The 13157-nt window shown below is 36.9% G+C and overlaps 1 protein-coding gene across 1 annotated transcript; it reads right to left on the bottom strand.

Annotated features, from left to right (window-relative positions):
- Nucleotides 1–5649: 5649 nt before the first annotated feature.
- LOC108547287 (uncharacterized) lies at nt 5650–6855 on the bottom strand. The gene is made up of 2 exons (XM_017899737.1): nt 6798–6855; nt 5650–5945 (listed from the first exon to the last, which is right to left on the bottom strand). Exons 1-2 carry the CDS (start codon nt 6853–6855, stop codon nt 5650–5652), a joined length of 354 nt encoding a protein of 117 aa, XP_017755226.1.
- Between the last annotated feature and the right edge of the window lie 6302 nt (nt 6856–13157).

The following is a 13157-nucleotide window of genomic DNA, read 5'->3' as shown; positions in this document are numbered from 1 at the left end:
TGATTGATCGAGATCCGACGTTTTCTGTCCAAGTAGACATTTGCTTTCGCGATGGTTTAGCGAATTCGATTATTAATCGAATTTTATTCTTCTAATTTGAAATCTCAATGCGTTAATTCGGTTCTACAATTCGATTTAAAGCGGATTTGGATTATCCGGATAATTAAATCCGACTTGATTTAGATTCTCCCCATGACCGCTTTCTATGCTTTAATTTGAATTCTTCGCTTGATTGAAATCTACGGTTTAATTTGAATTCTCGTGATGACTGCGTTCTACGGGTCGATTTTCCCGTGATGATTGAGTTCTACGACTTCGTTTGAAATCTCGCGATGATTGAGTTTTATGGATCGAATTGAATTCCTGTAATGGCTAAATCGTAGGGTTTCATTTGGAATCTTATAATAAGTTTTGCGATTTGATTCGGATTCTTGGGAAGATTGAATTTTATAATTTCATCTGAAATCTTGATTTCTGAATTTCGTGATTTTATTACCTGACATTTCCGCGTGTTTAAAATTGTATAATTTATATCACGCGATGACTGAATTTGACAATTTAATTTCAAATATTAAATCAAATGCGACGATTTAATTTTAATTTTCATGATGGCTGAATTCTGAAGATTTGGACTCTGAAAGCTAAGTTTCAGACTTCATTTGGATTTTCGTAATAACTGAGTTTTACGATTTCATTTGAAATCTCATTTTGATTTTATTAACTGACATTTCCTCGTGTTTAAAATTGTATAATTTATATCACGCGATGACTAAATTTGACAATTTAATTTCAAATATTAAATCAAATGCGACGATTTAATTTTAATTTTCATGATGGCTGAATTCTGAAGATTTGGACTCTGAAAGCTAAGTTTCAGACTTCATTTGGATTTTTGTAATATCTAAATTTTACGATTTCTATTTGAAATCTCATTTTGATTCCTTATTATGGAATTCTACGGGTAGATTTGGATATCGAATTCCATTAAATTCGAAATTTTATTTCTTAGTATACCCAGTCTTTCATCAATCTTGATATATTGCTATTGATTAACCTACATTTCCACGAAGATGAAGTGCTCTTTCTGATTGGTGTATCTCACAAGAGTGTACCTTTTGGTAATTGAGTGAAAAATTAAGTGTACCGTTTTCCCTTCTAAATCATGCCTGGGTTTTACCGGTGAACAATAAATATAACGCAGAGCGGACAGCGATTGCAGGTCACGAATGGGACAGCTGTTCGAGGGCCTGATGAGATTTTATGGCAGGTCCTGTCTTACTGCTGCTAAAACTGCATCTCGAGCGATGGGTATAAGCCGTTTACGAACATACGATTTTACTTTCTCTAAATCAACTAAACATTCGGAGTACTACCAACAAAATTGTTGTAGATTCAAAGGTTCGAAAATGAACACAGTGCTTCACGTATGTTCCGTCGTGGAACAAAGAAGACCCGTTACGGTCTTCCAACAGCCAGGTCTTAGGGTCAAACAATTCGGCATCGGAATTTTCCGCTCCATGCCTTCAGCATGTTTGACTGCTTTACCTTTTTTCTTTGACTTCTCGTGTCGCGGAACACGAGAATCCTGGAAATCCCTAATTTAACGAAATTAGGCGACGGCTCTTAAGACTTGGCTGACAAAGGCCTGAGGGCTCCACGTGGTCCGCACACGTTGGAAGCCTCAGGCCCTCGCTAGGGGTAATAAACGACCGATGGGGTCACCAGCGCGTGGGTGGACCCCAGATACCTTGACCAGCGCGCGGGTGGACCCCAGGTACCCCACCTTGGAGGAAAGGGTTTCCTCCACTATCGTTGATTTTTGGGGGAACCTTCCCTTTCTCCAAGGTCACGGATTCGCGAACCAAGGGAACGCCCTTGGTCAAAAACAGCCAATCATATTTGGCGAGCTCCCGATTTTTCCTAAGGCCGATCTTAGGAAGATCGAGGAGCTCACTTCCGTACGAGCCCTGAGAGACACGGGTTCTCTTAACACACTTCGATACGAAATTTGAGAGACGTCGGGTCTCTCTAAAACACTCCGTCTAACCGATTCAAATCAATAACACGCCACGGTTCTTTTCGAAACGTCGACCGTCGTAGATACGACTCTTTTCTGCTCGTGCAACTTAAACAGTTGCCCAATATTAATTTGGCGGGCAGCACGTATCGTAGTCGCGAGACGGCCTTACAACCCGTCGGAAATACGAGAATTTCCATCGCGACGCGACGCGACAACGTATTCAGTAAGACAGTAATTTTAATTAACCGTTTGAGTGCCAAGCGGCGCGATCGCGCTTCTTCTATTTTGTGTCCAAAAGTGCCAGCGCTCTGAGCTGCGAAGCTGACAATCAGCGCGCTCGGTTGGTGAACGCGGAATATGGGAAGCGCTATCGCGCCGCTCGGCATTTTTGGACACGGAATATGACAAGCGCTATCGCGCCGCTTGGCAAATATCGATTGGGAAACAATAATGACCCGTGGCACTCAAACGGTTAAGAATAAGGAAAACAGGGGATATAATACAGTTTATGGACATACCATTTTAGTCCAATGGCTGAAAAAGATTCGACCTTTCACGTTCGTATGCAGCGAAGAATGACACGGAACTGACTGCTAAGAGTCAAGAAAGAATAAACGCTTGGCCCGTCACAGCTCTCGACTGTTTTATATCGATTCCAAAACATCGGAGTCGCTTTAACCACTTGCTCTACCAATAAACTCACGGTTGCGATGCCGTGAACTACAGTATAACACGCGGTAAGGTGTCATATTGACGCCGCGAGATACTGTATCGATTGTGAAATATTTCCAAGATATCGATAACACTATGCGACGCCGTGCACTCTGGAACTGTAGCTCGAGAAATGAACGATCTGGCTGTTAGCCGACGTGCAGCCCACGTCATTTTTATTTCTGCGACAAATGCCTATCGACGTGGTATACACGTCGCTGCCGATTTTGGAACGAAAGCATCTCGACGTGCGTGGCACGTCTTTCCACCGCAAGTGCTTAATACTATTATTGTCTTGTCACTTTCACGCTTTTCATAACAAATTGACTCTCCTCATAACATATTGGCTCCGAACTATAACAATTGCACTGTACCACGCATTCTAGATCTTCCACTCGTGCTTCCAAAAATATACATATATACATTCGTGCCATCATTCGATCACACACACTCGCATTCACGCTAATAAAACCAAATCCACATAACCATGCTTCCTATCGCGTGATTGTTATAAACATTTCCCGAGATAAATTCCAAACGAAATTCCTTTGACTGCCACGCGGAAATCACATGTTTCCCCCAGGACGCCATGGCAGTGCACCGCTGGATGCAAGATTTGTTCTATTCTTTTGATCGGTGTTCTAATAAAAATTTTTAATCGTTCAGTGAGGCACTTTTTATTTCAAAGTATCTTCTAATTAGCGGCTATATTCGAAATGCATTAACTGTCAATTTTCATTTAATGAAGTTCAATATAGTTTAACACGTTAAGTGCTATACAGTTCTCTAGGGACCGGCGCTAGATTTTTCGTTCGGGTTTGGTCGGTCCTCAAAGACCGAACGCAGAATTTAGGTTTCTATTACAGGACCGCGCGATCGGTCTTTGCGCAATGACTATGAGACTAAATATTTTGCTCAGGCGACATCGAGTTTTGTTCAGCCAAGGTTTAAGAAAAAGAATACAATATTTTTAAAAAACTTGATGTAATATATTAAAACAGGATAAATACAGGTGTCTCCACTTCGACCGCCGCCAGTGGCCCACTTGACGACCGAGTCTGGGCCTGAACGGAACGGCAAGCAAGACGGGTTGGGCACTTAACGTGCTAAGTAGTTCAAGCACTCCGGTCACCAATGACCACCGTGGCGTTTCAGGAGAAACTGTGGCCGGTCATAAATAACTAACATGGCAGTCAAAGTGTTAAGACGAAGATGACAATGTATAACGTTGTCCTTCCACAAGTATCAAAACTTACATTTGCTTCGCAAGCTTTGAAAACATATTTATGTATCAAAGCTTAAATTTGCTTCGCAAGCTTAAACAACATACTTATATTATTCGTGCCAATAAAAGTACTATGTATTTCGAAGATACCTTTATTATATGTCGTTTGATAACGAGATACAAATTAATGTAATTAGTTATATTATTTGCGATATTTAATTAATGTATTTAGGATGATAATTACCGTTGAATCAGGATTTTCGTTAAATCCTGTTTTTATCGGAAACAGGTTGTTACACGATGTTCACTCGTAGAGTTTTGTTTTCAATCTGCACAGAAGTGTTAATTAATGCGCGGAAAAGAATGTAAAAGTATTTACAGTGCGATGGAGGATCACTCGTGTATTTGTTATACTGTAAGCACCTCACGACATCAAAATAATTTCGGAATTTTTTAACATTAATTCTAAACGACCGTTTCCAAATTTTTTAATAAAAAGAAAGTAGATTTTGACTGATTTCAATGGTTTCTGTATTTCAGGGACGAGATTTAGAACAGTTTTTCCTTGACAAATAACAGGATTTTCTATACTAATTTCCTGAATATAATAGACCTTCCATAACTTATATTAACCAAGCTAAGATTTAGAGTCTTTAATGCTAGTAAAAGATACATTAAACGAGACATGTTCACATAATATAAATATCATTTATAAACAAAAAAAGAAGCAACAAACAATCTGATAAGAAAAGTGGGAAAACAGGGTTAAGACAAAATTAGTTTTCTGAATGAAGCTGACATGTTGGGGTGAACCCTTCATCCTTCAAGTTTGATGAATTGTCGATGAATCTGTCATTTATCCATTTTTATTGGCTTCTAAATATACCGTGAAAATTAATATTTGGCACAATTTTTTAATAATAGCATCCTTTTCTGGTGACATGACCTTCTTCTTCGGTAAAGTTAGAGTCATCTCGTCGATGAACTCTTCAGTTTCTTAAAAAAAGTAACAATTCTGTACAGATCAAAGGCACTATTTCTATATTTCATTAACTCTTATCAGAAAAAAGATCCTTTTTATTAGACAGAAGCACAATTTCTACGTCCCACAATCCTTCATATCTCCGCATAATTTTCATACCATACATAATACATAGGAACAAAGTTTCGAATTTTATAAAAAAAAAGTAAAACAAAATAGTAATTTATTTCGTAATTTATTATGGGAACTCCTAAAAAAATAATTTAGTTCTTAATTTACGCTATCTTGATCGTCTTTGTCGTCTTGAAATTTTATACTTATTTACATATATATGTATATATACTTCTTTTCATACTCAGTAATCAATGGGACTTTCCCATTCAATAAATACAGCAGCAACAGCAATAGCAACCAGCAACCATCAACAGCTACCAGCAATAACTACAATCAACAGTAACAGAAACAGCAACCAGCTGCGGCAACAACTATTAGCAACAGCAACCAGCAACTGTTAAATCAGTTTCAACATCAACTTCAATAATAATCGTCACCAACATCAACTTCAACTGGAACATCTACTTAAACACCAGCTTCAACTTGAACATCAACTTCAACTTGAACATCAACTTCAACTGGAACATCTACTTGAACACCAGCTTCAACGTGAACATCAACTCCAACACGAACATCTACTTGAACATCATGTTTAACTTAAACTGAAACTTTAACCTCATCAACATCAACTTTAACCTCATCAACATTAACATCCACTTTAGCCTCATCAACATCAAAATAAACTTTAACCTCATCAACATCAACATCAACTTTATCCTCATCAACATCAACATCAACTTTATCCTCATCAACAGCAACATCAACATCAACATCGACTTTAACTTCATCGACTTCAACTTTAACAACATCAACGTCGACTTTAACTTCATGAACATCAACTTTAACCGCATCAACATCAACACCAACATCATCAACTTGAACATCAACATCAACTTCAACACCAGCATCACGTCATAACTTCAACTTGAACATCAGCTTTAACTTGAACATCAAATTCAACTTAAACTTAAACTTAAACTTCAAGCTCATCGACAATAACATCGACATCAACTTGAACTTCGACTTCAACTTTCTCGCAAGTCCTCGAATCTCCTTCAAATGGGAATCTATCTACTGGCGAAGGTAAGAATAATGGTCGCTACACACCGATCCAAATTTCCGAATATGGTCGGAAATGGTTTATCGTATTGCGTTGATCTATTCTGCAATCTCCGATGTTTTCAAAACAAGATTTTCCTGTATAATGGTCTTAACAATATCGCCATCGATCTGAAATAGTCTCCTATAACGTGGCTCGTCACTAAGGTCGAAATCACCAGCTTCTCCAACTTTTCCAACCATCCTCTTCATGTTCTGTCTGAAACCATATCTTCGCTACAAACATTCACAAAATTTCTACACGCTTCTGTTGCATTTCTACCTTGTTGAAATTCGTGAAGAATGAAATGCCTTTATGGAATGAACATTATTAACAGACATATTTGCGCGAACGAGCTTCACTGGAAGCTGGCAAGTTGAGACTGGCATTTCAGTAAATAAAGAGAAGTAAATATGCAGAAATATGTAGAAATAGTGGTAATAACAGGTAGCCACGGATGTTTCAAACGAACACATTCGTGTTGAAATTTGAAGTGACATTACCGGACAGAACTTTCGAGTAGATCTGATACGTAGATTATATTTTGTACAAGTTCGAAAGTTTTTAGAGTAAAAAGAAACTGTCAACGAGGGTTTGCCTCTGATGTATATTGCAGTCGTGATTGGCATGACGGTGCTTTTATTACCTGTTTCTAAAGAGTCACAGTCGAAACGTACTTGAATGCTTTTCAATCGAACGACCATTGTCTGATGAGACACGAAGGTATACTAAATAAGAAGAATATAAAAAATTACTATCTTTATTAATTTATAAATAAAAATACCGATTTTTTAAATCCATTGCAATGATTTTTCTTCTTAACACATTGCGTGTGGGTGACGAGATATTTCGTCTTTAGCAAGCCGGACATTGTAGCAGGGCGACGAGATATCTCGTTTTCAGGTTTCTTCGACTCAATCGATGGTTTAACCCATTTGCATCATGGCTCTACTTAAGGTGCCGTGTTCGGGCATCAGCAACGTTCAACTGACGATTAACCCGTATCACCGTGCGCGTATCAGCACCTACTCATAATGGCAGTTAAAAGGATTTTCACGACAAAAGTAAAACTTGTTAAGAATATAATGAACCGATGTAGATGAGATGCTCACAAAAGGGATCAAACGTGATCTGTGGCATATGAAGAGTATTCGGCAACTGGTAATGGAAAAAGTCAGCTCGCGTATTATTCCGCGCTCGGTGATAGGCGACAGTCGTAGCTCGCGGAATATTCCGCGCTCGGTGATAGACGACAGTCGTGGCAGTTAAAAGGATTTTCACAACAAAAGTAAAACTTGTTAAAAATATAATGAACCGATGTAGACGAGATGCTCACAAAAGGGATCAAACGTGATCTGTGGCATATGAAGAGTATTCGGCAACTGGTAATGGAAAAAGTCAGCTCGCGGATTATTCCGCGCTCGGTGATAGACGACAGTCGTGTCTCGTGGAATATTCCGCGCTTGGATGCAAATGGGTTAAGGAATTAAAAATAGATTTTCTTGTTACGTTACCAGGGTAACGAAGTCTGGCGTATTCTCCAATTAAAAAAGTGCATATATGCATCGTATAAAGTGTTTCTCGATCGCCCAAAAAGTGCGGACCCTGGAAACGCGAGCAAAGTGTTGTACGAAATGTGTGAATATAACAGAATAAATTGGAGATGTCGAATTATGCAGCGAAATAATTACCATGAATCTTGCTATATATTTTTGATATTGTTAGTATTACCATGACAAGTACAGATAGAAGATAGTACGATTGTTCCGTCCCGGACAGCGTGTTTATAACATGATTTTTATTCTAAGGCTCACACCTTTAACAGACCTAACGGTTTATTTTATATTTTATACCGCGACTGCAATTCCGGAGGATAGATGTGCCTCACCGCCGTTCTAGGGGATTAAGTTTATAAAGGTAAAGCAAAGTTTAGGAATTTTACAAGTACCAGACTCGATAGATGGGACCCACGTGTGACAGACCCAACAAGCGACGGACGGACACCACTTATAAATCACGTCATTGACTATCAAAAATCGGCTCCTTGACAGTTTCCTACTCCTTAGCCAAAGGTCCTTCCGTCACACCCTCTGTCCAATTAAAACTCCTTACTTTTCCACCACCAACGTTTATTTCGCCCAATCAGAACTAAACTGGAGAAAACACCGGACAGGACACGACGAGACACGACACAGATCAAATTCGAGAAATCGGTTCGTCTTCGACACCGATCCTTGAAACATCTTACTTACGCATATAAACGCGTGTTCGAAACGGTACTCCGTTCAACGTCTCCATTATAACTATTCTATATTTTTCTATAAATAAACGCTCTCTTTTATCAACACACTTCGGGATCCTTAATATTACAACTAGTCACGCAATATTAATTTGGCGCGTGATAAGCGTTCTAGGACTTCGAAGGGATTCGATAAATAGAACGCTACAACGATTATAACATCGTACCTTATACATCATCATATTCGCTTCACAGGATATGCGAAATAAGGTAGTTTTTACTCGTAATACTAATTACAGTACGTTGAACGTGATATGATTATTAAATTTTGATTTACTTTCTTTAGATATATCCTTTCATCACATTCGGAATTGCAATAAAAAGAAGCAATCGTTGATTCGATTACTATTTCAGAAATATCTCTAAATACCAGAATTTGCAAACTCTGAAATAGTGTAGGATATTTATGTCCATCCGCTAATCGTTATCAATGGTGAATGACATGTTACAAACCCGAGACGTGATGCATGCAGTCAATGGATACAGGATCAGGTTAGTGTTGACCTTGACACATTCACTTAAGAATCTTACTAGTTTCTACTTGCAAGTCATTTTTTTAAATTCAAGGTTACCTAACAGCCACGTTTCACTTTCAGGTATGACTAAATTAATTAAATATATAATTGTGTTAAATTAATTTTCAAAGATCGGGGTTAGAAGCAATATTTATTATAAATTGTAAAAAGCCTGTGGCGTCAGTTTCCTGGTTATAAAAACGAAATATTCTTGTAATTAATGCTAAACAAAAAATAAACAACCTGTTTAGCAATAAGACGTCAATATCCTGAACGAAACTGATTAGGTATAAGATTGCTAAAGCGTGCTGTAATGATTGAAATGAAGTGGAAGAAGATTAATATATGTGGAGATTAAAGATGATTGTCGAACATGCGAGAAAAAGTAATTAGAATAAACAATGTAAGTGTATTATATTAAATTTGGAATTTGTTAAATCCATTTTCTTGTAATAAATAAATTTTTATATTTTGTAATAATTAGAAAATTAATTTCATGATACTGTATCATTGTATACTTAAATTTTATAGAATATGTCTGTTACAACATTAGGTATAAAATTAAAAATTTGTCACAGCTTTTCGTAAAATATAATTACAAATTGGAGAATAAAATTTATTTCATTGTATATTCGAATTTAAAATATATTTAAATAATATTATTCAAATTATATTAAAAAGATTATTTTTCTTAAAATAATATATTTTAAAATCACAGGTTAAAATTTATTTTAACATATCGTATTATACATACTTGTTTCACTGCATACTTTTCGTATTTGCAAAATCTTTCTTTTTAAAATAATATATTTTGAAATCATAAAATCAAATTTATTTCATTGTATTATATACGTTTACTTCATTGTATACTTCTTCCAAATTCACAATAGACTCTAAATATATAATCGAGTCCAAATAATTTGGTCTAATTACATAACAAAAGGTAATAATTTCTGGAACTAATTTCTAGAATATCACTTGAAGTTCAATTTTACAGATACAAACATTTTTCACTATTGATAGATTCAAAGTAAAATAACAATTAGTAAATAAGAAATTATCTAAAGTTCAAATTCGAACCTACTAATATAGTTTAAACTAATATCGTTAAATTCTACAAAAAAGTTTCTATGTAAATATTTAACCATTATAAATATAAATTCTCTATATACAGTATTCTCTAATATATTAATATATTATATTATTTATTATAATATGTAAAATAATATTTTTAGTTTTTGTTTTGCGATTTTCTTAGAAGAATATTTTTAAATCTTCCAAATATTCTTTGAATAAAATATTACAGCTATACTATTATAAAATGTGGTAATGGTTACATAGATTTTTAAATACATATGTATTGGAATGAGTGGAAGAAGTATGCATGGGATGGAAATATCTAATGGATTCAGGTTATTATGATAAATAAGTATGCGTGTAATGATTGAGGTGTGTGAATTGTGTATGTTAATGTAATGTATGAAAGAAGAAAGAAAAAAGAATATGATTTGGAATATGTCAGTTGCAATTGAGTATTAATAGAGAGAAGACGTGTGAGCATGTGATAGTGACAAAAATAATTATATTCCAACCCAATATTTGTGTTTGATAATCTTTGTAATTAAATAAATAATTGTCCTTATTGTTATTAAATTTCATCCACCACTAACATAAGATTCTCTCGTCATATCGACATATCTATATAATTTGTATAATCCATAATAATCTCCTTAACACGACGAACACAAACTGAAATCGAATTTTAAATCAAGTTTTCCGTCTACCGTCATCGGATCGAAATTGTAATCTGCAATGCGAATGTGACGCGATTTTTGAGGTTAGGAATTAATATATTACGTGTAACGCATACACGTATATATTGTATTATATACGAGTAAACACGAGTAGTATGCATCAAGAATAATACGTGTACGAATTGTAAAAGAAACACGCACAAATCTGCAACGCCTGAGGTGTTGGAAGATGACAGCGTATTACCAATGTCACGACTTCGCAGAACTTCATTCGTTTCTTTTCGTTACTTCTTCCTGACCACAACATCCTTCCATTTCCAAGATTTCATTTAGAATTACTCGACTTGCATAGACAGATGACAGACCAACCTACAGGAAACTGGACAAGTTACATAGATTTCCTGCGTTTCATTCTCACCCCTACCATCGTTCTGCTACCATGTTTGTGGCTCTCTTCGCTATACTTTTCCTCCTCTATTTCTTCTTCTTCTTCTCCTCAACCCTGTTTCTCGGGTTCTTCTTCTCAACCCTGCAGCTACGTTATACTTTGCTTGCACGCATCGCGTTATTCATTTGCTAATTGTTCGTCATTATTGCTACAACTCTATTTCCTCTTTTCGTGTTACCTGCAATACGATTTGCTACTAGCAAACTGTAATTATCGTTTGATAAAAAATCCCATACAATTAGCATTTTAAACGCTTTCCCTTCTATCCGTATCTCGGAACCGAAGCCATTTTCCTATCGACCTGCACGTTTTATTTCCTATTACATTCCACGGAAATATGTCTGTATTTCTTTCCAGCTGCTCTTCGCTGCCCGCTTTGTCTCGCTCGTGTTCCCTTTCCAGCTTCTTCTGGTATCGGCATACTCCAGTGAACCCGCATTAAGAATCTGCTCGAAACCCTCATTCTCATAAACCTCTTCATCTCTCTCTTTCATTCCCCACATCCTTTGTCCTTTATATTTTCTTCGTATTTTCCTTCTATCGCTCCCTTTTATTAACTTCCATGGCGTATTCTACCTTCTAGCCTATCTCTACCTTTACAACGAATCCCTCCCATTCCTCTCCATTGCCTGTTTTTAATATTTTGGTTCTTACGCGGTGATATTTTTCTGCTTATTCATGCCTCCGTCCACTTTTTCGAGGCTTCCGCTTTATTTTCGTCTTATTGTTTCCTTATTTTCCCTGACGCAGAAATCCTTGGAACCTCAGCAGGCAGCTCAGCAGTTGGACCAGATGGACGTAGGATGAAAGGACGCGTTCTGCTCGTGAGGAAAAAAGTAGACCGATTCTCTTTAAGGTAACCACCTATCCTAAAGTTTGCCACACGGACGTGACCACCTGCTATTTGTTTGCCATTTTATTTTCCAATTATCTCGCGTGTTCTTTTAAATTGCTTTGCAAACAGAATGGTTGTATATCGTCACTAGGTCGTTCTTGATTGTCGACGATTAGTGACGGACGGTTCTTTCAGCAGATTGTGTATAGCTTCGAATAGCAAGTGCATTGTCAGAGTTACCTTGATACTGTGTGTTTTTATATGCCGCGTGCTGCCAGGTCTAGCATTTATATGGACACTTGGTAAGTCTATGTATTTTGTTATTGGGTGGTACGAGTAATATAGTTTCCGAATTTGAGGTGTAAGGATAGGAATTATAAACGGTGTTTCGAAAAAAATGAACTAAATTATTGGCCCATACTCTAGATACTTGGCATATGTGATGGTCAAGCGTGAATATGCCATCGTGTTGTACCTGGAGTAAGTTATTAGGCAATATGGTATTTCTTAATGAGAGTAATAATACCATCGAAACAGTATTTCAAGGATTAACAATGGCAATGGCTGGATTGTAATCTTCTTTGGAATTTGAGGGTCGTGGATGATACTTTGAATTCTTCGAAGACCACTAACCCCTTGCCCTACGATTTAACACTTTACCGACCGATAGCCTACTAATCAGTTGCTATTATCATTATATGAACAGTAATTTGTTATTTAATATTGAGGTAAGTTGCTCAGTTGCGTCAATAACGTTGCTTTATTATCTCTCACATTTTTAAATGGGAAGAGTTTCATATCGGGAGTATATGCGTATGCTGTTGAATCGAGAGGGTCCCAATCGCTAGAGTCCCAATCACTAGAATTGGGAACAGCGTGTTCCCAAAATGTAAAGAGAATTGCCTTCGACTATTCCACGACTCGAAAAATTTGTCTTAAATTATACCAAACGCACACGACTTACGTGGGGCACATCAACAAACCATAGGTGTGACACGTGGTGCCTATATTTGGTCCGGCCAACGTACCACGGGCCAGGCTCGTGATAATCAGTTTTGGCTCGGAGACCTGACCACGAACCTCACACGTGGCTGTAGGCAGAGGGTTAATTAAACGAACCCGATTATCCAATAGACACATTGTTGCGACGGCAAT

Source organism: Eufriesea mexicana, unplaced genomic scaffold, assembly GCF_001483705.2.
Source record: "Eufriesea mexicana isolate 0111107269 unplaced genomic scaffold, ASM148370v2 scaffold980, whole genome shotgun sequence".
Classification (NCBI taxonomy): Eukaryota; Metazoa; Arthropoda; class Insecta; order Hymenoptera; family Apidae; genus Eufriesea; species Eufriesea mexicana.
Note: the sequence above shows the minus strand (reverse complement) of the source record. Positions and strands in the feature narration are given on the sequence as shown.